Source organism: Tasmannia lanceolata, unplaced genomic scaffold (genome assembly GCF_043159265.1).
Source record: "Tasmannia lanceolata isolate RefF3 unplaced genomic scaffold, GAP_Taslan_0.1 ptg000018l, whole genome shotgun sequence".
Lineage (NCBI taxonomy): Eukaryota > Viridiplantae > Streptophyta > Magnoliopsida > Canellales > Winteraceae > Tasmannia > Tasmannia lanceolata.
This window is the reverse complement of record NW_027518695.1, coordinates 851795-879116: the sequence shown is the minus strand read 5'-3', so window position 1 is coordinate 879116 and position 27322 is coordinate 851795. Positions and strand designations below refer to the sequence as shown.

At 38.8% G+C, this 27322-nt stretch overlaps 1 protein-coding gene across 2 annotated transcripts; it reads left to right on the top strand.

Annotated features, from left to right (window-relative positions):
* Positions 1 to 27071, top strand: LOC143851971 (uncharacterized). Of its 2 annotated transcripts, none has more exons than XM_077361489.1 (10): positions 1 to 224; positions 1788 to 1831; positions 10754 to 10859; positions 17066 to 17180; positions 18607 to 19295; positions 21738 to 22152; positions 22637 to 22940; positions 23318 to 23473; positions 24180 to 24659; positions 26309 to 27071. In XM_077361489.1, exons 1-10 carry the CDS (start codon positions 65 to 67, stop codon positions 26576 to 26578), a joined length of 2739 nt encoding a protein of 912 aa, XP_077217604.1. In that variant the 5' UTR covers positions 1 to 64; the 3' UTR covers positions 26579 to 27071. The 2 variants fall into 2 exon arrangements, with proteins under 2 accessions (XP_077217604.1, XP_077217603.1); XM_077361488.1 differs by having other exon boundaries at positions 21735 to 22152.
* The last annotated feature ends 251 nt before the right edge of the window (positions 27072 to 27322 follow it).

Genomic DNA, 27322 nt, shown 5'->3' with positions numbered 1-27322 from the left:
TTATCCCCCATTTTATTTATCGCCCCACACCACACCACAGCTTATTCTCTCCTCTGCTCCAAACATGAGCTCTGGTTTTAGGGTTTCCATTCCAAACAGCGTTAGAAAAACCATCCAAAACATAAAAGAGATCGCTGGAAATCACAGCGATGATGAGATATACGCAATGCTCAAAGAATGCTCTATGGATCCCAATGAAACGGCTCAGAAACTCCTCCATCAAGGTTCTCTCGATTTTTTATCCTTGTGTTGTTTTGGCTCCATTTATTAGGGTTTTTCTCTTTATGCGATCTGTGAGCAGGGTTTATTCTCTTGCTCTTAGGTTTGATTCGGAGGTGGATTTCTGTTTTCACGAAACAATACGGGGATTGGATTGTGAAAATATTGTTAGGTTTTGATGGGTTTTCGGATGGAGTTTTGCACAATGATGTCTTAGTCTTAGACTTTTAGTACTTGTTGTTTTGATGTTTTCCAATGTTCGTTTTATTTCGGAAGGTTAAAAAAAAAAAAAAAATTTCGGCTCTGTAGAGTTTGATGGGTTGTGCTGGGTCTCCTGGGCTTCTGTATTTGCTATGATTTTGATCCAATCTCATTCTTTACCCGTTTTTCGTGAAGAAAGATGGTGCTTTTGCAAGTTTTCTTCTCACCATTGCTATATGTCACGATACACAATACTCTGCTATATATAGACCAGCAGAAGATAAGGAATCAAGATAAACTGTTTAGGTCACAACATAGTGAGTCTTTTGCGAGTGAAGTCAAGGTCAATTGAAGATTGTGTTAACATTGCCTTGTTTCTCATGGATCTGATTTGTTATGCATCTATAATGCGGTTCTAGTGGAACTTGGCGAGCAACTGCGAATACTTTCTGGATTTTGTGTTATGAGCTCTATATTGTTGTTGTTGAGCTGCAGTGGGGCTCATGTATGTTAAGTTTGAATTAGAGAAATTCATTATTTTACTAAAAATGTTTCGTTTCTTACTTTCATCACATTTGGGTGATGGATGTCATTAATCTATCACCAACAAGTTGGTAACCTGTATGTAAATGTAGTTATTCAACATAGTTTTAGTAGGTTTAGTTGAATTTCATGATTTTGAAGTTCTTAACTGATCAATAAACCATGACCCAGTTCCTTTTATCCGTATATAAATCTTAAGAGTCATGGGGCTCATGTCTGTTAGGTTTTCAATCATGGACCCGGTGGAAAACTACTGAACTTCAAGCTCTGGATTTCCACATATGATAGTTAAGAAAGGCATTTTATTGGGTTGGAGCAGGTTGTAAGATGATATGGTATACTGATTCATCAGCAATTATTTTCTCTGTTTCTAGAGTTGAGTTGATAGTGCTTCATGTGTCTCAAAATAAAATTGCCCGGCTCAAAATCATGTCATACATATGCTTGTTGTAATTTATCTAATCAAATGCGAGATACGAGATAATATAACTTTTTGTACGGACTTTGCTGTGTACATTTCCACAGTCATCATGGAAATATAGATTTTGTACATTTGATCATTGTTTTGAAGTTAATGCATCATTGTTGAACGCTGGAGACTTCTTCTCGGATTACTGCATTGTGTGTTGTGTCAACTGTTGCATTATTGGCTAATGTTTAACCTACACAATTCGTTGTAGTTCTAAATTTTTAAATGTATAAGGCTACCCACTCTAAGAGCAAAACATTGCAACGGTGGAAACATGGTAGTATCACATTTCAGGCTTCGTATACTTTCCGTCTTCCTAATTTAGTGAATTGATTACAAGTGAGTGATTTTGCAGATACTTTTCATGAAGTCAGAAGGAAGCGCGACAGGAGAAAAGAGGTAAAACTTTTCATGTTACCACTAATATCCTTCGTTTTAGGCATCACATAGCATTTAAATTCTTATCCTTATTAGTGCGAGTATCTTTATCTCACTGTTCTTGGGGTCAGAGTTTGATGTTCCTATTCATGCGTGTTAAGTTCTAATAGGATTCATTTAATTTTGTTCCATATTTATAGATATAAAATATCTATATTCCACATGTTTCAAATTGACATATTCTGTCTTACATTGCTTGACATTTGAAGGGAAGTTTTCTGTTTGGTTTCATTGAACACGTGTTTTGCAGTGTACATTGATAGAGAAGGCTTTTTTAGCTTGTTTAATTTAGTGAAGATGTATTTAATTGATATCTCCGTTGTTTAAGGCTCTTCTCATGGTTCCAATACAGATACATTTTCAAAGTATACTTTGATCATCTTGAGGTTGGAATATTGTATAAAATAGACCTCTTGGTTGTTCTTTGATCATCTTGAGGTTGGAATATTGTATAAAATAGACCTCTTGGTTGGTTTTCTTATGGTTTCACTGTGCAACACACTGCTATATGTTATGATTTATTGGTGAAGTTGTTGCATTCAATGCTTGGTGATTTTTATAATAGTATCTTATTCTAATCAAGCTGGCTAGAGACTTCATCGAAAAACAATGTTCTCATTGTTACCATTCAGAAAAAACAATGTTTTCATTCTTGCTGCTTGCTTTAAGATAATTGGCCAATCCTATGGTGAATAAATGTCGAAGTCAGTTACTTCCTTTCAAAATTCTTAGAGTCCTAGACCATTTCTGTTTGCAGGCAAAATATGCCAATGCTATAGAACTGAGAAAAATGCTAAGGTCACTGCTATGTTGCTGGGATGAAGATTGAATTGCTTTTAGTTATTAATTTCCTACCTCCAACACAGGAAAACACATCTTTATGTCTGTCCTCAAGTTCTGCATATCAAATACTAGTGCCGTTCTGCTGAAAAGGGTATTGTTCCTGCTAATCATGTTCGAAGTAGCAGGTGCAGACCTGATTTCTCTTTCTAAAACTTGCAATCAGCTTTTATATAATTATGGTTTTAAATTTTCACTGAAACTCACATGAAACTATCTAAATGTTTCCGTCTCCATCCCCACCAAAACCGATACCGAAATGCATTAACCAAAATTGTAAGCGTCACCTTGGTGATCCCATCGAATGTGGCGGACCTCGTCCATAGTGGGTTCTTCACCCCATGGCATGAGAAAGGGAGAGTATTATGGAGAGTGGTCTTACTGGCCACTATGTGGGTGATTTGGATGGAAAGAAATGCTAGAATTTTCAGAGGCACGGTAAAGAGCTCGATTCTCATGTACACCAAGGTAATTGCTTTAACTATAACATGGGTGAAATTTTTACCATGCTTCAGGTTCACCTCACATGCTGATTTATGGTGATGCTGGATAGAGATAAACACTACTGGGGAACATATAGAGATCCATTCCCAAGATGGGTTCCCCCTGACCCTGGAAAATTAAAGCTCAACTTTGATGGATCTAGCTTGGGTAACCCATGGTTGGCTAGGGTTGGAGTCTCTTAAGAAATGAGTCTGGGTTGACGATATGGACCTTTTCAGATACAATTGGGTTCACATACTTAAATGGTGCATAAGTAAGAGCGGTGCTACCGGGCTTCAAGTTGATGGAGAGGAGAGATATATGATATGTCTAGGCTAATAGTGGAGGATGATTTTCTAAATGTTTTTAAATGGACGGAGGGTAGCCATCCTTACGCATGGAGATTTGCAATTACATTGAGGAGATTATGGATAGAGCGTTGGTAATGATATCTCCGATCGACATGTTAGGAGGTCGGCAAACAGTGAAGCAGACATACTAGCTAGAGCGCGGGAGTCCAGCAGGAGAATTTGGCAATATTTGATTTCTTACCACCCTGATATTCTATTCACTATATCATTTTTTTTTCATTTTTTTTTCATTCGTGTATTGAACAGATAGATCGTCAATCCTGCTTTTTTCTCCATTAATAAAATCCCATGCCATTCAAAAAAAAAAATTGTAACAGTGGTAACTATTTGAGTGTATTACATAATTATATTTATATGAATTGCATGCGAAATGTGGTGCATGCATTATGCATAAATATTTATATGAATTACATGTGTAATTTGGTATGTACTAAATTATCAAACACACGCGACAGTGCATGCCACTTGGTGATCGATGTTTTTAAACCATTATGGATGGTTTTCTTGCTTATGTGATGGTTTCTAAGTGTGTATTTGTGCTTATTCTAGCATTTATTGAAGTTTCATCTTTAAATTTTATCATTTGCATATGTTTCTGTGATTTTACAGGCTTCATATGTTTCTGTGATTTTACAGGCTTTCCACCGAAATTTCCAACTGAAACCGAAACGTTTCCGTTTCCATGGCAACCGAAACCGAAATTGAAATTTAAAACCTTGTGTATAACTAGCATAAAAAACAACACTTTAGCCAACGCCGATCTTTTTCTTGTAATGCGATGCACTATTATTGAAATCATGTTTTTACAATTAATTACCAAAAGTGGTAGGAAGTGGGAGTTGGAGTAGCAACAAAAGTAGAAAACTGATCTATTTTATGAGTCGACCTGCCTGGTAAGTTGCATGCCATAAGCCAAATCTGTAACCTAATTAGAAGATTCATGAACCTGTAGCTTTGCACTTAGACTTTAGATCCAATGCTCATAATTTCTCTAGTTCTGTCCTACGTTTTATGAAGCAGGTGCAGGAGTTGCAATCCTGAGGTTCTCAAAAGGTTGAGAAGTAGGGTTGGACATGGTTCGGTTCGGTTCGGTTTTGGGGTATACCCAGAACCGAACCATATATAATCGGTTCCTTGAAATTGGAACCAGAACCGAACCATATATGTTTGGAACCGAACCGAACCAGAACCATATATAATCGGTTCGGTTCGGTTCGGTTCTGGGTTTACCCAACCTTCACCAAGATATTTTGCCTAATCGTATTTATAATCGGTTCGGTCCTGTTTATATATGAACTACAAACACTAACATGCACGAATTTGGAATAATCAGGCACAAATTTGCACAAATTTGAGCAATGCAAAAATTATATATGACCTACAAACATGCACAAATTTGGAATAATCAAGCACAAATTTGGGGAGTGAATTAAAATATTAAAGGCAAAGCGATGAGGCATTGGGTTTTAAGGTGAGGGTCGGTTCTCGGTTCGGTTTTCGGTTCCGGGATCCCAAACCTAGAACCGAACCGAATTTCCATTGGTTCCAGGATATCAGAACCGGAACCGAACCATATAAATATGGAACAGAACCGAACCGAACCGAACCATATGTGCTGGTTCGGTTCGGTTCCTTGGTTCGAACCGGAACCATGTCCACCCCTATTGAGAAGTGGGAGTATGTTAGTCTGTTAGAAGCAATCATGTCAACTAATTTTCTTCATGAAATTTTTCTAAAGGATTCTTTTAGCCGACCCCAACTAGTTTGGAACAAAGGCTTTGTTGAGTTGAGTTGAGAATGTTTTTAAATTAACTTAATACTGAAGATTAACCAATTAACTGGTTGCTTTTCTAGAAATATTGATCTTCAAATAGTTAATTCATTAACATCCCTAAAATGCCAAAAACTACAAACAATAGGCAGTTGTTGGTGTTAATGTGGTCCTGATGTGAATCATGAAATTGTTAGTGGTAGGAGAGGAAGTCGGGATGTGGGAGTTCCTCTCTAGGTGGGACATTTCTTCTCATAAGGCTTTGCAGCTACATGATGTGTGATTTCTCATCCATTCTCTCAACATTTATTATGTTTTTTTTGTCCTTTCTTTTGCTATTTTAAAACCTAAAGCTATTCCTATAAAAAGATAGAGTGATATACCCATGCTGCTTTGTATGATATAATAGATTCTTTTTCTTTTTCTTTTTGAATGAACAATAGGTTCATTTCCTTTTTCTTTTTGAATGAATAATAGGTTCATTTTCTTTGGTAGGAAAAAAGAAAGACATTGGAAATTTTGTCCAATATTAGTTGAGGTGAAGAGCTTATTGCATGATAGGAATATTTTTTAATGGCAACGATTTATTAGAAAAGGAGACAAGCCCAATTACTGAGATGGTCAGAAAGAAAGCAAAAAAAAGAGAGGAAAAAAAAAACTACATCAAGGAGGGAGATGATTAAAGGTCTTAAAAGCAACTCTAACCATCCGAGATCGGGCCAAATGATTAGTATCACAATTAGTCGAGGGGCAAATGCGTTGTACGTGGAGTGCCCATCAGCCCTGTCCAACCCTTCCTCGATGGCATCGGCAAATCTACGAGGGTAGCTGATGGGGACATCAACAATCCTAAAGTCTTAATCCCGTTAGGAGTGTAGGATTTTCCCTATTCTAGGTATTGTTCTGCATCAGTAGCTCACTCCCTTACTCAACTAGTGAATCACGTTGGGATGAGTCACCCTCTACAATAGGAAAACCGATGATGACCTGGTTCATGAGCCAAATTCTAGCCAATAAAGCCTAAACCTTTGCCTTGTTAGAATATTTTTCCCTTCTCGGGCCAGAGAAGGCCCACCTGACCTCATTTTCGATGCTGCAGAGAAATCTCCAATGCCGGAGGACCTAGGTTTCTCACGCTAAAATCATCGAAGTTCTACTTAAATAACCTAGGAAGAAACCACCTAAGAGAAACTTTGTCCACGACTAACCTACTCAACCAGACCTCAACCTAGGTACAATGAATAGACGTCTCTGAAATATTGCGCAACTCAAGAAGGACAACCACCTATTTGTTCACTGTAAGATGGCTAGGGAGGTGTGGGGAAGATTACTTAATAGATTTGGGATGGCATGGATGTTCCCAAAAACTTTTGTGGATCTTTTTGGTAGTTGGGCTTGGGCACTGTGGAAGAGGAAGGGTAAAACTCTGTCATGTGTCATTTTTAGCCACAATTTGGATAATATGAAAGGAACGAAATGCTAGGGTGTTTAAAGGATTTATCAAGGGAGCTCAATTTCTATTCAATAAGGTAACTGGTCTAACCATATCTTGGGTGAAAACTATTGAATGCTTCAGATTTGTATCAGCTTACAACCTATGGCATGGTTGGAAGGAAATTCGCATCGCTTCAAGCAACGAACTCAAAGTAACCCAAGTACGGTCTCCTCCTCCCAATGGCTTCTTTAAACTTAACTTTGAGGGCTCAAGTTTGGGGAATCCTGGGCCGGCGGGTATTGGAGGCCTATTGAGGAATGAAGAAGGGGTAGTATTATGGGCTTTCGGTGGCCCAATTGGGGTGGCCGACTCTAATGAGGCGGAAGTTCATGTGGTTCATCAAGATATCAAGTTGCTTCACAATGTTGATTTAAACAAGGTGGTGGTGGAAGGGGATTCCCAATGTGATTAGGTGGCTTAGAGGTGCACACGTACCACCTTGGAGATTTGCCGCCCCATTTGATGAGATTCAGGATAGTATTGGATTCCACTCGATTTCCTTCAACGACATCCGGTGGTCTACGAATGGAGAGGCGGACAATCTGGCCAGAGAGGGAGCCTCTACAGAGAGTTTTGAGTTTTAGATTTTCTTTCTCCCTAGTCTTTTTTGCCTTTTATATTTTTTCTTTGGAATCTTTTTCCTTTCTTCGCTTGTAAAGATGGGACCCCCTCGGTTTCCTTTGCAATGAAATTTTATTTGCCATTCAAAAAAAAGAAAAGAAAAAGAGGACAACCACCCGATGAACAATAGTGGAAAAAATTTGCAGCTGAATAGAGTTAGCGTTCCTAGATGAGCCCTTGAAGATTATATTGTTTCTCTCATTCCAAAGTAGCCAAAGAGAAGCGAATATGTTAATCTCTTTAAGATTCGGCCCTATAGGAGCCAAGGAGCATAAGCCTATCCCTAAAACAGTTCAGCAATTTGGCACAAAAAAGCTCAACTCACACAGAAGAGATTCAAGGTAAATGGCCAAATGTCTTTGGCAAATCTGCAATGGATAAATATGTGATTTACTATTTCCTAGACAAGGCACTGAGCACAATGATTGGCAATAATCTGATTCCAACTCCTAAGGTGATTGACTATCAAGATCTTATTCAAACAGGTAGTCCAACATACAGTGTGAACTCGAGTAGGAGCAAGAGTTGTACAAACCTTTTTTTTCGGAGAGCGAGAAGCAGACAGGGCCAGGCTGAATGAATCAACTAAAGACTTCCCATCAGGGATCAGATTCAAACCCTCTAATCTCTATTCTTGTGATAAAGACCAAGTCCGACTTAGACACGAAGGCCCAAATCAACCTCTGTCATAGAAAAATAATCCCTAGTCTGTTTGGACGCACATACTACATAAGTAGACGAAAAGGAATATGGATTCTACTGTCCCTCTTCTCTTGATTTGAGAGGAAAGTCAAACAATGCAAAATGGGATGCATTTGGAAAATTTACAGCCAACAATGACTTCCATGTGAATAGTAAATAGCAACCAGATAAAGCTAGGAAATGGAAAGTCTGTACTTATACTTTTAATTTCCCACTTTTTGGTGCATCCAAATGCACCCCTAAGGAAGTGCACTTTCCAGACTACCATCTCTCCTACAAAATGAATCCTCAACACTATTCTGACTCTCAAATGCCATAGGTCCTGTTTGGTTCTCTGGGAGAGTAGTGGAAGTAGTAGTCAACAGGGAGGTGACAAGGATGGGAGATGTGTAGAGTTGTCTAGAAGAGAATAGGGGAAGAGTGGTAGGGTGTTTGGTTCGGTGTCAAACCATGTGGAAAATGTAGGGGTGTCATTACCAAAATAGATAGTAGAAGAGAGAGAAAGGAAAGACAGAGAAAGAGAGAAAAGTGTAATGATTACACAAGACAAGACATATTCTACTCTTCTCGCTTCTAAAATCCGCCAAAATGGAGGTTTTCCATTGGAAGATTAGTAAGGGGGACAATTCCACCACGTATGCGCCACCTAGGAAAAAAAGCTAATAATGATGGCCCTCCATGTCTTGTAGTCAAATGGAATTTGAGCTCAAATTTGGCAACCAAACAACATCTGGCGTTCCATATTCTGGGAAATGCCCAGCCGTCTTCCACGTTTTGCAACCAAACACGGCCATAATGAATAACCCAAGGAAGTAATCTCCAAGGGAGGAAGCCCCACACCAAGGATCGAGAAGTAGTATTAGAGGGCTTTTGTAGAAACACAGAGCTGTGCTAACACTTCGAGACCCTTATGAAGATGGAGGAACCTCTTGCTGGGGATCGTAGCTGAGCTTTGGTGGAAGTTCCCTAAGTAAATCCCTCGAGAGTCGCTGATCTGTTCACTTGCAACCATGGGTCGATGAGAAGTTTCTTTTTTGAAATGTTTTTTTTTGTGATGCGTAGTTATAGACGCATAAAGATGAGAAGTTTCTTTTGCAGGTCCTATTGGAAAACATTCAAATGCGGTAATTCTTTTGCAGGTCCCATCGGAGTCAAACACTCAAATGTGGTACATGTGTGTGTTCTATTGGAGGGCTTTATTATTATTATTTATTTTCTCTTATTCTCAAATTGTATTAGGTGATTAAGTGAACGTGAACAGATAGGTGATTTGTTCAGGGAGATAAATAGATGTTTGGAAGAGATTCATGACTTGTTATTTGCAGAATATGTTGTTCTATTACATTCATTAGGAGGCAAACTACATGGACTCATTGGCCAAGGAGTAAGGATGGAGTCGTGAGGCATTCTAGTATTTGGGATTTCTTTTCCCCTCTTTCTTCTTTCCAGGTTTGTATTGTTTCTGGGTCGGTAAATGTTTTGATGAGAGATGGCAAGGTAATTTCCTTTCCAGCCCCAACCTTTCAGTGAGCATATAGATAGTTTTGGAAATATATACTTGAAAAAACACTTCATGAACTTTGAAGTAGCTTGTGGTAGTTATTTCGTGTCGTTGATTTTTAATGTTTTTTCTCATTTATTATGAATACTAATTAAAAGCATCTCTCTTATATATGTTGACCTGCTGCTAGGGTAATCTGCCAGTACTATAGTGTATTGGCCACTCCAAAAGCTGTTGGGAAAAATCTTGGTCCTCCGTGGGCAACTGTTATCTTCCCATTTCATTACTGGGACTGTTGATATTTTTCCCTCTTGTTTTGTGGCAACCCCTTTAAATGTAATTGTTACTCTTTAAGTCTTGCTAATAGGATTGCATGGCGGTTCTGAAATTGTACCCCCTACAGAATACTGAAGCGACTGGCCTCAAATTAATATTGAATATGTTGGATTTGTGCGGGACAATATGCTGTGTGCTTGTTGGCCACAAGAAAGTAAACAATTGGATATGAAATAGTAAAATAAGGAGAAATTATCAAAAACAGAAACACATGATAAATATTATGTTTGTGACATAAATTTTACATAGTTATATATGAAAATACATTGCCATTCAATATATATATATGGAAATGCATTAGTTTGATAGACTGTTTTCCTGTATCACACATAAAAAATCAAATATCTGTCATCCATAATGATACATATCTAACCAAATTCTAACCCATGTTGTTACCATCTTAAAATTTTGGCTGGCACCTTTTTTCCATTTCTGCAACAGCAATATTTTATCTCTGCAAAATTTGTGGGCTGCACTTGATGTTAGTTAGAAGCTAGATTTTTTTAAAAATGTGACATATGGTCTGTTTGATACAAGAACAATTTTCATTCCATGTATTGTCTATATCTGAAACAAAATTAAGGACAATTCTTCACAAGAGGGATAGATCTTTGGCAACCTTTTATATCTTTCAATTTGTTGACATTGTGTGCCCTTTGGCACATAATGCTGTCAAACAACAATTGTTGTTGTGTCTTGGTTATTTTCTTCCATGGGTTTTCAGTGAATCAAATTATCAATATGCTCGCATTTGTTTCTGCAGAATGTCAACAGCAGAGAGCCTGCTGATTCTAGGTGGAGACCAGGCATGCAGGGACGAGGGATTAGGGGGGGTAGGGGGAGCTATTCTTCTCGTTACGTCTCTTATGGTATATGTTCAATTTTTTTTAATATGAGGCTTCAAATTACACTGTTGTTGCTGCCATTCAAATATATATATATATATATATATATATATATATATATATATATATATATATATATAGAGAGAGAGAGAGAGAGAGAGAGAGAGAGAGAGAGGAAACTGTTGGTGAGCTTAAGCTCACCAAACTTATGGTGAGCTAGCTTGCCCAATCACATGGGGGCCCACTTTGTTAGGATGATCCAAAGCATTAATTTGAAAGTCCCTTACATAGATGGGGGGTGTACCAAAAATCAGCTCCATAGGATCATCCTAACCCCTCCATTTGTGGAGGACAAAAATGGACAGACACAAATCTGCCCCATTTTTGTCCTCCACAAATGGAGGGGTTAGGATGATCCTATGGAGCTGATTTTTGGTACACCCCCTATCTATGATAAGGCCTTGCAAATGAATGGTTTGGATCACTCCCCAAAATGTGGGACACATGTGATTGGGCAAGCTAGCTCACCATAAGTTTGGTGAGCTTAAGCTCACCAACAGTTTCCTCATATATATATATATATATATTACACTGTTAAATTTCTCACCTCACTTGGTTAGGGTTGAAACTTGAAACCTGTTTGCTCTTCTATTAATGGAATGCTTTGCCTCAATCTATGTCAGCTAGATAAATTGCCTTCCACATATCTGGGTCTCCCTTTGGGTGTTGGGAGACCAAATAAATCTTTGTGGGTACCTGTGGTAGAGAGAATTGAAAGGAGGTTGGAGTGGTGGAAAAAGAATCTTGTTTCTAGAGGTGGTATACTTGTGTTGGTTAAGGCGGTGTTGGCCAATATTCCCATATATTTTTTGCCGTTGTTCAAATGCCTAGTCAGTGTAGTATTGCGTATTGAACAAATTCAAAGTAGGTTCTTATGGGGAGGCAATGATAAGAAGAAGGGCATTCCTTTGGTGAGCTAACATAAAGTGTGCCTTCCTGTAAAGAAAGGTGGTTTGGGTATTAGGAGAGTGAAAGAATTTAATAAAAAATAATAATTTAACCATGCCTTGTTGGGAAAATGGTGATGGAGGTTTGGGGAGGATCAATCTCAGATGTGGGTTTAGAGTGATTGAGAGTAAATATGGGTGCAAACCGGGGAAGTGGGAATCTGATAACCATTTCAAGTTTAAAGGTTTGATCGTTTTGTGTGACATATTGAAAATGTCACATGCGTTTAACGTGAGTGTTAGGTTTAGAGTTTATTTGGGGGATTGGATTAAATTTTGGAGTGATGATGTGGTGTGCAGATGAGTCTCTTATGTATTTATTCCCGGACTTATATAATGGAGTTGTTGAGAAAGAGAGTTTTGTTTGTGATTGTTTTGATCGAAATTGGGGTAGTTTAGCTTGGTCCCCTAAGTTTAGAAGGAATTTCTTTGATCGGGAGTTAGAGTCGGTTTTTCAATTTCTTAAGCTTTTAGACGGATGTTATATTAAGAGGATCGGTATGGATAAAAGAGTATGGATTGCGGAATCTTCTGGTATTTTCTCTGTCAAAATTTTCTATTTCAGCTTGTTGCCTTGTGTTGTATCCTCTATCTCAGCCAAAGTATGGAAATGTTATTGCCCGCCTAGAGTTGGTATCTTCAGGTAGTCGGTTTGTCGCGATCGGATTCAAACGATTAACTTCCTTCGGAAGCGTGGTATGATCCTTATTGACCATTGCCCCTTATGCTTGGATGATGGTGGATCTGTGAATCATCTTTTCATACATTGCTCCTTCTCGCGTCAGATATGGAGTTTTATATTTCTGAGATTTGGTATTAGTTGGATTTTTCCATTTTCTATTACGGAGTTGATGCATCATTGGGACTTTGTGCTGTGGAAGAAGAAAGGCAAAGTCTTGTGGAATATTTGTCTACTTGCAACATGGTGGGTAATTTGGAAAGAGAGAAACTCTCGAGTCTTTGAGGGGTTGCAAAATCTCTGCATTGGCTATATATGAAAATTATTGCTCTATCTATTTTATGGGCGAGAAGTCTTCTGGCTTTTCGTTTTGTCTCGGCCTTTGACTCATGGGAGGGTTGGAAGGAAGTTTGCTTTAGTAGGGAGATTCAGCCTCGGATTGCCCAGAGATGGGAGGCCCCGCGTAATGGGATGTTTAAAATTAATTTTGATGGGTCAGGTTTTGGGAACCCGGGCCCGGTCGGGGTAGGTGGATTGTGTCGGGATGCTTGTAGCGATGTTGTTTGGGCTTATTCCGGCCCTCTTGGAGTATGTGATGCCTTGGACGCCGAGGTGAAGGCGGTATATCATGGCATAAAAAGGCTTGATAAAGATAGCTTGGATAGCACTATAGTGGAGGGTGATTTGATGAATGTGATTCGATGGTTAACAGGGTTGGTGTTGCCTCCTTGGAGATTTTCTTCTATTTTTGATGAAATAGATGATTTAATCGCGGGTTCTTCTATAGTTTTCATCCATGTGAGGAGATCTGCAAATGGGGAGGCTGACTCTTTGGCTAGGCGTGGGGTTAGTCGGTTGGAGTTGGAGTTGAAGTGGTTCGATTTTCTTCCTCCTTGAGAGTTGTCTTGTTTATATTGTTGTACTTGGTTGTTTTGTTTCTTGTAATTTTGGTAGCGGTCCATCTCGGCCCGCTCCTTTCTTAATGAAATTATCCTGGAATTTTTTTTAAAAAGTAATTGTTCTTGTATTATTATTATTTTTTTGAAAGATGACGTATGCCATTATTATTGAGTTAGCATTCGGGACCAGGAGTCCCAACCTGCTCTTACAAAATATTAAGAGGAAGGCCTGGGCATACCCGAGGCCAATACAAAGATGCAAATGAAAAAAGTGAGAGTTCAATAGTCCAAAATACTCGTTCCTTCCTTTCAGCAGAAAGGATAATTACAGAAAGGATACTATCTCTAATTCTTCCCTTTTAGCTCCAACCTTGCTAGGCTATCAGCCACCTCGTTCGTCGATCGCCTTCGATGTTCAATTCTCGGATCGAGTACCCTTATCAGGTCCAATATTTCCGCAACCACTTTCTTCAATTTCCAAGGACCCTTTGAGAAACCAGAAACCCAGGCTACCGCATTTGTAGAATTACCTTCAACAATTAAGGGTCGTTGGTTATTCTCAAAGGCCCACCGCAAACCAAAGAGGAATCCTGGTTACCAACAAGGAGCTAAAGCAATTTGGGTTAGATTCCTAGGAATCCCACTTCATGCGTGGGCTACATCAACGGTGGAAGCCCTGGGGAAGCTATTTGGTACATTCCTTCAAACAGACATGAAAGGGTTCTTGTATTATTCATTGCACACTTGTTGTAAGTGTTAACGGTTATGGGATGCAATCTGTTTCTAACATCTCATCAATGTCTTTTCTCCCACTAAAACAATCTCTTGTGAATATGTGTTTCTTGTTAACAGGTTACTGAGCGAGGCTTAAGTCATATCAACTTATGATTTTCAATATATCATCCTCAAGCTTTTGAATATGTGATTCTATTTTTGTTTTTTTGATGTGAATCTCTGAATTGATGCGGCATCTTTTGTTTCATTTCATCTTGCGTTGCAAGTTGGGTTTAGGTCTTGAGGCCTATTAATTTTTGTTAGCTTTAGGCCTGATTAGAAATAAGGTTTGATTTGGACCTCGGCCTGTCCCTGAAGCCAGCTTTGGAGCCCTAGTTGCCACTCTTATTACAATTTACAACATTCTAACTTGCGGCGTTGCAGCTTTACTGCTACTATTAATTCTGTGATTATAAAAACTGTATTGTGGAAAAAGGTTTTATGTTGGCATGTAATGCAGAGTCGACACAGCGGAATGCACTGATACCAAATGACGTAGGGTAGCGTATTAGCGGAAGCTCTGATACCAAATGTTGCATGGTTTGTAGTGGAAGTTGGCTATCAAGGGAGGTAAAGAGCAACCTGATTAGCGGCGTTGCAGCTTTATTGCTACTATTAATTCTGTGATTACAAAAACTGTGTGGAAAAAGGTTTTATGTTGGCATCATGCAATGTAGAATCGACACAGTGGAATGCCCTGATACCAAATGACGTAGGGTAGTGTATTAGCGGAAGCTCTGATACCAAATGATGCACGGTTTGTAGTGGAAGTTGGCTATCACGGAAGGTAAAGAGCAAACTGAGTAGGCTAAAGTAATGGTAAAGGGAGAGGATGATGGTATTAGGTTAGGTAAAATCAAGCGAAAAGGCTAAGAAAAAGGGTACAAAAAGTGTTGTTGGAATTTGGAAAACGGGTTGTTGGATTTGTTGAAAAGAGGAAAAATGGCGTGAAACTAATGGAGATCTTTATTGAAGGGAAGGTGGTTGTGTAGGGAATCTTATGGAGAACTAATGGATGTTAATCAAGGTGGAAAGGGTTGGTTCTTGCGTTGTTTAACGAATGTGATTCTTGGTGTTTCAAGAAGTTGTTAAAGGGTGGTTAATGCGAATTAAGAAATGTGTTGAAGATGGACTTTTGGCTAAAGATGAATAGGATAACGAAATCAAGAAACGTGGTATATGTTGGGACGTTTAAGAATCGGTTAGAGGTTTCAAGAATATGGGTTGGTGATAGAATTTCAATTAAAGAAAGATGTTATACAAATGGCGTAGTGATGGTTATGGGCGGCTAATAATGAGGAAAGGTGGGTAATTCGATTTATCAAAGATGGGGTGATGGATTGGTTTTCGAATAAACTAAGAAGGTTTTGCCATGGGTTTTGCGAAGGTTTTTGTTGGTTTCTCAGGTAACTTTAGAGATGGGTTCTTGGTGTTCTTGGTTCACCAAAAGTTTTACCTACTGTTGAAGTTGAGGGGAAAGGGGTGTGATGACTGATTGAAAGCAAGAACATGGGTGGCTGGAAAGGTTTTAGATCTGCTGAGGTAAAATAACTCACTGTGAGGTATTCACAACTAGAATAAAATATGCGTGTTGTGGCCGTCGTTTTAAGTGAAGTTTCGAGACTGGTTTTGATGCGTATTGTAGGCCCAATAAGTGGCATATTTGCCCATTAGAACTTTTATGATTTTTATTTCCATCTCATTTAGTTTCTAGGATTTTTATTTCCATGTTTTATTTTAGGGATTTTATTTAAGCTGCGATCAAAACTAGCAGGGAAGGAGGCTGGGTTAGTTGTCTAAATTATAGGGGGGGGGGGGGGGGGGGGTGATTTTGGTTTGCTGTTGACACAAGGCAGTAAGGTGGGTTTTGGATTTACCAGGAAACCTGTGGTTGCTGGTTTCTCCTACGTGCAAAACCAAGAAGCTTTTAAGAGATTTGTAGGGCAGGTTTTGAGATCAAAATCTGTGGATATCATCTACTCGCGGCTGATTCTTTGTGCATGAAAAACTGGCATAAAAACAAGTTGAAAAGCCTCATACAACAGGGTTAGATAACTTAAGAAAAACTTGAAGTTTTCATGGAGAAAACATGGCAACTTCTTCTTCCCAAAATAGAAGATAGAGGAGACTTTTCTTCACCCAAATTCAGCTTAGATTTTCATTATTCAAAGCTCAAATTCATTTGCAGTGAATGACCTATTTATAGAGTTTGCATGGTCCAAATCCTAGCTAATCTAGGAATCCTTAAACAACTAAATGAAGGGAAAAACGTTAAACTCATTCGTCTCTCCCAAAAAAACTTACTCTTAAAATCTCTTAAACTCTTCTTAAACTTCTCTATAACTTGGAGGACCAACTTAACTAAAATTCGTCCAAAACAAAAATTCTAACAATAATAACAAAAGAAAATCTAAGACTCTTGAAGCATGATGATCCACATGGACCGTTGATCTGGTCGTTCGTTCGTTCTGATCTATGGGATACTATGATTGGGCAATATCTCGTTGCTGATTGTCGATCCATGTCATCTGACACTCGATCTGATGTCCTAACGGTTGATTTTAGGGTCTGAATTGATCTAATCGTGTCTTTAAATCTCTCGGCCTTTGATTTGCTCAATCCGATCGTACATCTGGATCTTCTGGCCTTTGAGTGGCTGGGATGCACCATATCTTTGTGACAGGTGGTTTGCATCATATTGTATTTGCCCTATTGTGTTCATGAGCTCATCCACATGTATGTTGCACTATATCAATTAGGACCATTACCCGTTGAAATTTTACTCTTTGCTGCATCCTAGAGGATGTCAAATTGTCAATTTCAGTTGTTACTTTTAAGTGTGACCCATGCATCTTAATTATCTCTTCTCAGATGCTGGTGGCGGAAGGAATCCTAATGCTGGAAAGGAAGATGGAGACAAAGGCGCTACATCTACTTCACCAATCTCACAGGAAGCAGAAAATAATGCACCGGTTCCTATATCAAGGTAACATTTCTTTCAGAGATTTATGTGGTATGTTGATGTAGCACTTCCGGTATAACTCACTCCTCTCATAAATTATAACTGTATGAGGCACTGTAAATGCAATCCTGATAGAGTTGGTATATGAATTGTACAGTCATTTAAGAACCAACGTATTATTAGTTTGTTTGGTAAGGTACTGTCTTTGAAGGATTTGAATAAATCTAGGGCGATGATATTTTCACCCTCCTTGCAGTACACATTCGCCCCCCTTTGAACGTGATTTGATGTCAAAAAGCGTTAAAGTTGCCCACTGTTCACGTTATGAGGAGGGCGAATGCGTACTGCAGGGGAGTGAAAATATCATCTCCGTAAATCTATTGCCTGCTTTTTGTTGTTAAGTGTACTAATATTGATTTTTACAAAAATTGCATTTTTACTGTTTTCGTTACTGAAATTACAAAGCTACTCTTGTTTGCAGAAACTACAAATGACTTTGTAGTTTTTGATTAATTTGCTATTCCATGTACGCCCTTTTGGTTGCCTATTGACTGCTGCATCCATTCTCCCGTGATTGAGCAATCCAATATCTGTCTTTGGCTAACAAAAGCGCACTGGCTTTCAGAAATAATATTAGGGAGGACCTTTTTGAGGCGTTCGGAAGTGCAAACCTGTGAAGCGCCTTTCACTTTGGGGAATAAAGCTATGAAAAAATCAGTTCCTAAATCCAAGTTAATCCCTAATCAATCGTAGCGCTTAAACTTCCCCTTTTAAAAGTCCTAAACCAACATAGTAAGAGCCCTGTTTTGGTGATCCATTCCTTTGGGATTGAAATCACACCATGCGTATTAGAGTATCTAGACAAAATGACATACCATTTAAATTAAGGAACCCAGAAAGTGGGTTGGTTTTCGCTCACTTCAGGCGTGCAGAATGACTTAGAGCCCTGTCATTCTTTTTTATTGCTGGAAGTCTATACCTGTGGCATTTGTTCATAGTTTCTGCCAAAATTTGCTTCTTTACAGTGAACATTATTTCCATTTATATTCTGGCCTTCATATTTTGTGGCTTGTAAGTTTTGATTAATAAATTACGCTTTTTAATTGTTTGCTTTAAAGAGAGCAACTATGCGACTTACGAATAAAGACGACTGCCTAATAGATGTCAACTTGTTTTATTTGTAATCTTCTCACAATTTAATTTGGTAGACTGCAGTGATACACCATTCTGGGTATTGATGCATCTGGTGTAAAAGATTGTCATACTGTTTTACCACAACTGGAGATGAGGATTACCTATTCTTGTAGTCTATTTAAATTTCCCAACTGGAGATGAACATGGTTTGCTTTTGCTTATGTATTTATTTATTGTATGTATGCATATATAGTAATATAGTAATTTATGTGTACATGTGCTGGATATAGATTTTACATATATTTGATCCTTGCAGCATGGTATCGGGGTTGGCCAATGGCCCCACCAATGTAGCACATGGGGATTCTTCTCATGGATGTGCATCACAAGTATCTGGAGACAGTGATGTTTCCGCGGCTGGAGAAAATTCAATTGCTGACGTCGGTAAAAAAGCGAGTGCACTGTCACTGCCTGCTGATGTGAAAAACTGTTCTGCATCTCTAATTCGTGGGGTCCGTGGACCATCTACACCAAATTCTGGCCAGATTTTAGCATCTATGACTCAAGCATCCGTATCTGGAGTCTATTCTTCGGCTTCAGATCCTGTACTAGTGCCCTCTATTGATTCACGTGCCCCTGGTGTAGTTGGTACAATTAAACGTGAAGTCGGAACTCACCGCACAACTGTTGAACCAACTAATACAGTTGCTGCTGAGATCAAACATGTCTCACCACACTTTGCTAACCGTGTCGAAAAAAGCAAACTTATATCTCATGACACTGTTGATTCTGAGTTATCAATGTCTAAAAATGAAAAGGCATCTTCAGAAATCGGGAACCCTTTCATGCATGGGAAGGTGCCTAGCAAATCTCAGGGAGTTGAAAGGGGCCAGCTTTCTGAGACGTCTCAAGTTGTATCTACGTCCTCACATGCTGGCTCTTCATCCAGCAGGCCTTCATCTAATTACGGCAGCCGGTCACAGCAACTTATTGGTCCACAGAAAGGTAATATTATTCTATGCGCTTTTTACCTGCAGAGATGATCCTGCTGAATATAGGATATTACCTCTCAGTAAATGATTACTCATTTATTTATGACATTACTGTGTTGTGCCCATTTAGTTCTATTTTTACTAGCATTTTTTTCTATGTATTTTAATATTTATCATTTCTGTTACCGGAAGAACCCCTTTATATGCATCTATTGTGTTTATTCATCGAGGTATAGAATGTAATGAAGCCAATACCCAGACCTGCGGGTTCTGTATGTACTTAGCTGATCAAGGACGTTGTTGGGTAAGTTCAGTACCATGAAATATGGTGACTGGAGTCATGTTGTTTAGCCCTTTGCATTTAGTTTGCAATCCAGGGCTTGACAAAATCATGTGGTTGTCTGGGAGATTAGGTCCATCTATCCAAAATGCAGGGATTAAACACCGTTAATTTAGTCTTAATTTGTCTTTTATATGATTTTCAGTTCGCAGGACTGGTCTGAATATGCCCTAATAAAATGTACTATATTCGTCATAAAATGCATACTCAAATAGAAACTCAGTCAAGGTAAAATCAGGTTGATTCAGTGAGTCAATGTTGACTCATTTTTTACTGACCCAGTTGCGTTAAAGGAGTTTTTGATGAACTTGGTAGGGCCAAAACCAAATCAACTTGAGCCACTCGATGATGTGCTCCGCGGGGACGTGGGGGGTAAGGAATGGGGAGAGTTTAAACAATGCTTAAACATAGTATTATTAGTAAGTATAACAGTGTTTCGAAGTTATGTTTTGTGTTGAGGAGAGGTTTGAGTTGTTTTGTGTGTTTCTTGTGGAGAGATGGGTACAGTAAATGTTAATAACTTGTTAGTTGTTAGTTAACTCCCCCATGAACAGCTGTTGATTGGTGAAATAGTAAATTAGATTGGTCATAAGTGCAAATTATCATTGCCAGCCACTGTGTTTGCTTACCCTATCCATAATAATCCAATGGCTTTCTGCCAGCTGTGTCTGCTAAGTTGCTAACTGTTTGAGTTTTCCTACCACCCGAGTACACAATCATCTTCTCCTTGATTTACATCTGTTTCTTTTTTCTTTCAGAGTCTTATACTTTTTTTCTTCAAATTATTTGTCTCCTTGCTACTTGAACAGAGAACACTGTGATCTGTACACGAAAACAACTCAGCAACTCCTTGAGAATCATTTTGATTTAATTTTAAACGAATGTTTAACTGCATATTGTTGAACTTTTTCAGTCTCTTCTGTCGACCATACATACTGTTGGGTGTTTCACACTGAAACCTGTCTAATGTCATAAGCCATGTCCTCAGCAATAGGTGGAATACCTACATTGGTGGTTCTTACCAAGGTTTTTAAAAAAGCAGATTTCTCTCTCTCTCTCTCTCTCTCTCTCTCTCTCTCTAGAGGTTCCTCCTCCCCATTACCTATTTAGTCTCCTTCCCTCCCTCCATGGTCCCACCTGAATCATTAGTCGTTGGCACTATGTTTACAATGTTATCCTCAATAGAACTTCATGTACTACCTCACACTGCAGAAACTCACCTGCTGAAAACTAATAAACCATTTATTGCTCAGTCTCAATTACCTGAAAACTATGCATCAAAAGGAAAAAGAGTGTAAATACTTACTAACACAATCTGAAGCGTTTAAATTTGAAATTTCAACGCAGGATGGGTTCCACAACTTCACTACTCCTTGACTTGGATTTGATCATCTGTTCCTATTTGAAATCATTATTAGTTGGCTAAATTTGAATGGACATTTTACAGTAACTTCAAGAGTATCTCTTCATCAACTTCTTGAAATTGCCTACCTGGAACTCTCTTGAATCATGCAAATACATCCCAGCAGAAATAATCACTATTGCCTGTATACCATGTCACTGGTCACACGACGTGGGCGGTCAAATATCTTGGAAAAGAATCACCATTGCCTGTCTTACCAGTGTCACTGAATCTTCCTACCTTGATTCTGTGCTTATATGTTATAATCACTTTTATTTTACGTTCGACAACTAAGATTCCTTTTTCCTTTCATATGATTTGATATGAATTTGTATGTGCAAGTATGCACTGTATAATAGTATATGATCTTACAACTTCATTTTTATCCATGGGATTGTTTGGCCTACTGTAATTATGCAACTTTTTTTTATTGATTATTTTGTCTAATTACTTCTTCGACTAAATCTCAATTATTGAATTGCTTTTAATATCTGCATTGGCAGTCTTTGATGCCTTGTCCCATGTAACTAACAGTGGTTTGTGGAAGACTAGTTTTCAAAACACAGTTATGGTAATAAATAACTCTTGAACTGGTTGGTTAAAGACTAGTTTTCAAAACACAGTTATGCTAATAATAACTCTTGAATTGATTTGGATCTAACAAAGCATTGGCAAAGGGAAAATTAACTGGGGTAACTTTGTTCTTTCAGCAGTTGGTCCAGGTAAGGAGTGGAAACTGAAACCAACAAACCCCAATGTTGTTCAAGCTTCTGGAACCATTGTCACTTCTGACATTCCAGTGGTCACAGTTGAAACAAATACTCGGTCACTACCTGAATCAAGTGCCACAAGCTCAGAAGTGACAACTTTGAAGTTGCAGAAGAAGCTAGAGGAGTTGCATTTCTCAGATGGACAGCATGTTATCATTCCAAATCATCTTCAAGTCCCTGAAGCTGAAAGAACTGGATTGAGTTTTGGAAGCTTTGATACAGGTTTGAGTTTTGGAAGCTTTGATTCTAGTTTTGGAGTCACGACGAGCTTCACAAATGGCCCCAATAGTGGCGATAGCTCTACTGTCTCTGAGTCATCTCAGGTATTCGAAGAAACTGCCGAGGAGCCTTCTTCGAGGTCAGTATCTTTGGCTCAACTACTTTTATTCTTTCATTCTTCCCCAGTAGCATTAGTCTGATTTGCATCCTCTAGCTAATCTTATTCTAGGAATATTTTGTTAACTACGATAGAACAATTGTCATACATTCCTTTCTAATTTTGCCTCTAAAAAGTAAGATGATCAGCAGTTGTTTGGATAGTGTTGTCTATGTTCTGTATCATTTTTGTTTTGTTTTGTTTTGTTGTTGAATGGCAAACCAATAACAACACACACCCACTGTGGCTAGTGCTGTCTAGTTTCTGTATCTGCTGTGCATGCCTATATTGTTTTTGGTTCATTTTATTTATTTATTGTGTTCTGTATATTTTTAATGATAGTTCTGAACTTCCTTAAAGGTTGCAGGATTTATCATTCGTATCTAATAACTGTTATTAGTGCTTCCAAATGAGATTCTGTATCCTCAAATTTTTTGAAATGTATTGTTTCTATTATTGAATGCAGCAATCAAAATGCCTCTCCAACTATTCAGGAAGATTACCCTGATCTTACTCATTCACCGGCACACATTCCAAAGTCTCTATCATCCGGTGAGGCTGACATTTCATCCGATATCCCTCCGGTACCGGAATATGATCAATCCAAGCCAGAGGCGGCAGCGTCAGCAGGGGGTCCTCAGTATTCGGTTCATACTGCCCCAAACTATCCGGGTTTTGGATTGATGCCACCAATGCTTGGGACCCAATTTGCACCCTTTGAAGGCTCTGAGCCTCAGGCACGTGATGTCTCACGCATCCCAAGTTTCGTCGTAAGCTTTCAATCCTTTTGCTCTCTTTGTAATGCCAGTTGAGCTTTTCTGTGTCACTGACTGTCTTATTATATTAGCTTGCTGCCTGTCTCTAATGGTGCTGGATTTTTAGCTTGGTTAATCGGTTTGGAATTGTTTGGCATTCTTAGAAATGAAATGGTATCATGGAGATTACCCCCACTTTTTCCTTGAAATTCTTGGATTTGATTTGTTACAAGTACTGGGAGAACCATCTCCTGAAGAAAAATTACTGTTGAATTTTTGTTCTTTTTGCTATTTAGTTGCTCTTATATCTGATATAGTAGTTTTGACTTTTGAAACACTTTTCTTGTTTTAATTTTTCTCCCAGCTTAGAAATCCATCTGTCTGTTACTCAGGTCCAGCAACCATTTGATCCGTCCAGCAGCTATTATACCCAATTTTATCGACCTGGTATTGATGGTGATGGTCGCTTCTCTCCGTTACATGCGCCGGGTGCCACCACCAAGTACAATGGAAATATTGCAGCTCAGACTGGCCAGTCTGCTCAAGAGGTTTGCAGAGATTTGAGGCTTTCCATGTTGTTTAATCTTCTTTTTTTCACAACATGCGAAAAAGTTCTGAATGCTGTTTTGATTTTTCAGGAGGTGTAACACCCTTGTATTTTACAGTAAATTGAAGCATTGTTGCATAGTTTTCGACAACTTGAAAATCCTCCCCCCCCCCCCCCCCCCCCCAACCTCTTTTCCGGGGAAGATATGGGTACCCTTCAGTTTTCAGAAAATACCATTGCTCTTAATATTTCTAAAAATCTTGCTATTTTTCATCATTCTCATGCATGATATAATAATTCCGTGTGCGACATTGAAGGCAGCGTGGGGATATGCTGAAATGATTTGGCGTGTTTATACTTTATAGTCCTTGATGTTTTCGAGAACTCGTAAATGAGCACGCTTAGTTTCTAAACTGAAGATTCTTTCTATCAATTAATTCCCTACTTAACTGATTTGGAGAAGGCATCTACTTGAAAATAGAAATAAGAATCTGGTATTATTTATGGTTCAGAAAGTTGGTGGTACTTGTATTCTCAAATAAAATCATAATCTTTTTCTTTACTAAGCTATAAGAAATTTTTTCTGTTGTTTATGAGTGAGGCTTTTATAATTTTTATTTCCGTCTTTTGGATCAATATTTTTGTCTTCATTTTCTTTTGCAAGTAGATATACTTTCTGAGATACTCGTTTGTTCGTTTAATTACAGAACGGGAACTCTCTGGTTCTGTCCGCAGCAGGTCCAACTCCCCTTGCCACTCAACCTGCAGGAGTTACACAGAGTTCGATACCTGTAACCCAGCAACAAGTTCCTTATTTCCGGCAGCCTGCCGGTGTACATATATCTCACTACCCCCCTAACATTATTCCATACAGTCAATACTTCTCCCAGTTCTATGTTCCGCCCCCAACCATTCATCAATTTCTAGGTAACCCTGCTTTCCCTCAGCAGCCTCCAGCTGGTAGCATTTATCCGCCTCTGGCAGCACCGGCTGCTACTTCTGTCAAATACTATAAGCCTGGAACTAGTACTGTCAGCTCAACCCTCGTTGGAGTGTCAACCAGTTATGGGCCATATGGTTCTGCTCCTGCCGGTTACAGTCCCACTCCTGTTGTGACCATGGGAAACTCATCTGGCAATGAGGAGACCCAGTATAAGGAAAATAATGTCTATCTCACAGGGCAGCAGGTATGTCTTCTGGTTTTAACTCACATTATATCTATTCTGCTCCTGTAATGGATAGATGCCCTTTTTCTGGCATTATTCGTGTGGCTATTTTATTATTTAGTGAAAATTAGTTTACTTCCAAAAGAAATAGGTTTATGGTAGGCTTAGAAGGGTGCAGACATATGCCAGAAAGGTGTAGACATATGCAGGGAAGGTGCAGGGAAGAGTTTTTGTGAGAATAAGGGGCATGAGATCAAAGAAAAATATTTAGAGATAAAGAACTGAAAATAAAGAGGATTAAAACAAAAAATTAAAGAGAAATATCAGACATGTAATCACTTCGAATTTTTCATAGGGATCACATCCAAATTTTCGAAGCTTCGCAAAGAAGATTGTGCTAGAATCCCACAAGCAATCCTGATGCATCACGCCAAGGGGACCTTAGGCATCGCACCAAGGGGTCAAGGCCTCACACCTTGGAAAAGTAGACTTCACTTCCATGATTTGCAAGAAAGCAAGAAAAACTGATTTTCATTCATTCATTGATCCATTATATCTCCAAGAAAAGTGTCACGAGGTTTACAATATATTAGAAAAATGGAACTAAAAAGTTCTAAAACCCTAAAGAAACCTAACACTTATGGACTAAAATGCCCACTAATGACTCAAAAGCTTTCTCCCCACTTGTAAGTCCAGTAATACATGTTCGGGGCCTATTTAAAACCCTCATAACTCAAAGAAACCAGTGATATTGGTTGGAAAAGACCGTGGTATCCCTCCTATAACTTAAGGAACTTAAAAAATACTTAAAAATTAAAATATGAGCCTTAGGAAGTTAGAATGATCCCCATCACCGATCCCCTAACTCCTATCCTGGTAGGTGCCGAGCGCGAGGATCCACATCAATTAGATCTCTGAGCAAGTTGTCCTGTGGTTCAATTTTTATTTCTAGGGTTAGGGTTATATTTTTAGGTTTTGCTCCTCGCTGCTTGAGACCTAAAAGTGAATAATCCAAGGAGAATAATGAGGTTTGGAGCTTGGATGGGCCTGTTGGAGAGGGAATCATAGTAATGTGAACATATGAAGCAACATTTTCAACAGGATGCCACGGAAATAACACCACATTTTGTTTGGTTTACTATAGTTTAAAAACATGGTCGAGGCAAGTCCTAGTTGCAAGCCTGATTTGAACCTCAAAAAGGTGATAATCAGAATCATTTCAGACATGACCGGTCCAACCTCGATAAAAAATAATGTGTAGTCTTATATACTATAGTGTTAACTTTAACCAATTTCAACTGTATCTCTGCAACTTTCTCTCTTAGTTATTTGTTGTTCTTAATAAACTATATCAAGGGGAAATGTTATTAGTTTTTGAACCTTTGGGTCGCCATAATATTTATAAAATGAATATGTATATTTTTCAGTTTCATAGTTTGTTTATTTTATTGTTTGAATTTCGACAAATGGTATCCTTCACATATAAATCTTGATGCCTATGGATAACAGGCGCATGCGAACACACGTATGCGCGTGCGCACACACACACACACATATAGGGAATTGACATCTGCGCTCCCATATTTTTATAATGGCACTCCTCACTTTGTTATGCAGACTAATAACCTCTGCACTCAGATAGATAGTGACTGTGACCTTGACTTTTGCAGAGCGAAGGTTCAGGTGTGTGGATTCATGCACCGGTGAGAGACATTTCAGGAGGTCTACAGGCCAACTCTTTCTACAATCTCCCTCAGGGGCAGCAATTGACCTTTGCTCCCCCATTTCCTGCAATCTACCCCCCTGCTCAGGCACTGGCACCGCCATTGTTGCCACAGTCTCAGACCATGGCTGGAGGTGTCGAAATGGTGGGCCCACCAGCCGCTGTTTATCAGCAGCAGCCACAGCGTGCACAAATCAACTGGGCCAATAATTATTGAAAACCACCCATCTTGGATACACTTGAAGCGAAAAACATGCAACTGATCTCTGGATATTTGAAATATGATTCGGTTTGAAGAAATCATCGGCACCAGCAGCCTGAATCTGAGTGTAAATATATAAAGGGTGGCCGGAAAAGGGGTTGGGATTCGACGGAATCTCTGATAGCTTTGGGGGGTGAAAAGTGAAATTCACATGACTGATATTTGACCATTTTTAAGTTGGAGGAGGTATGTGCAGTCTTTTCTTGCTTGCTGCTGCTATTACCTTTTGTCTTCTCTAGCATTTTGAATTACTGTGGGTAGTGAAAAGCTTGGTTTTTTCTTCTTTTATTTGTCCTTTCTCTAGGTCTTAAGGACTTTGATGGTAAAGACTTGAATTAGTGGGTTTTCATTCTTTTCCACGGTCTTACATGTAAAGTAAATTTTGATAGGAAAAAATGTATTACATTACACTGTTGTAATTGTTATGAGAGGATTAGCATTCCATTTGTTTCTTTGACTCACTGCAGAAGTACCCATTTACTGGGATGGTCAAGGAAGCTTCTAGAAATGTTAACTTGTTAACATAAAGACTTACTTTATTAAGTAGGGGTTCATTCCCTTGGATTGGGTTGTAGGGGCTACTCCATGGAAGGCTTGCCCAACCTCCAAAGTTCTAGATCCTTTAGTACATTACCATCCTAGTCTTTTTTTAAGGCTCCGTTTCTTTTGTAAAATGGTGCGGAAAACAAATTTTATACT

Bases quoted from the DNA above. Each gene is read 5' to 3' on its own strand.
- LOC143851971 (XM_077361488.1), top strand. From the start codon at position 65: ATGAGCTCTGGTTTTAGGGTTTCCATTCCAAACAGCGTTAGAAAAACC. The intron at 19,296-21,734 runs GTAATATTATTC...TTGTTCTTTCAG, and splicing joins ACTTATTGGTCCACAGAAAG to CAGTTGGTCCAGGTAAGGAG. The intron at 23,474-24,179 runs GTTTGCAGAGAT...GTTTAATTACAG, and splicing joins CTGGCCAGTCTGCTCAAGAG to AACGGGAACTCTCTGGTTCT.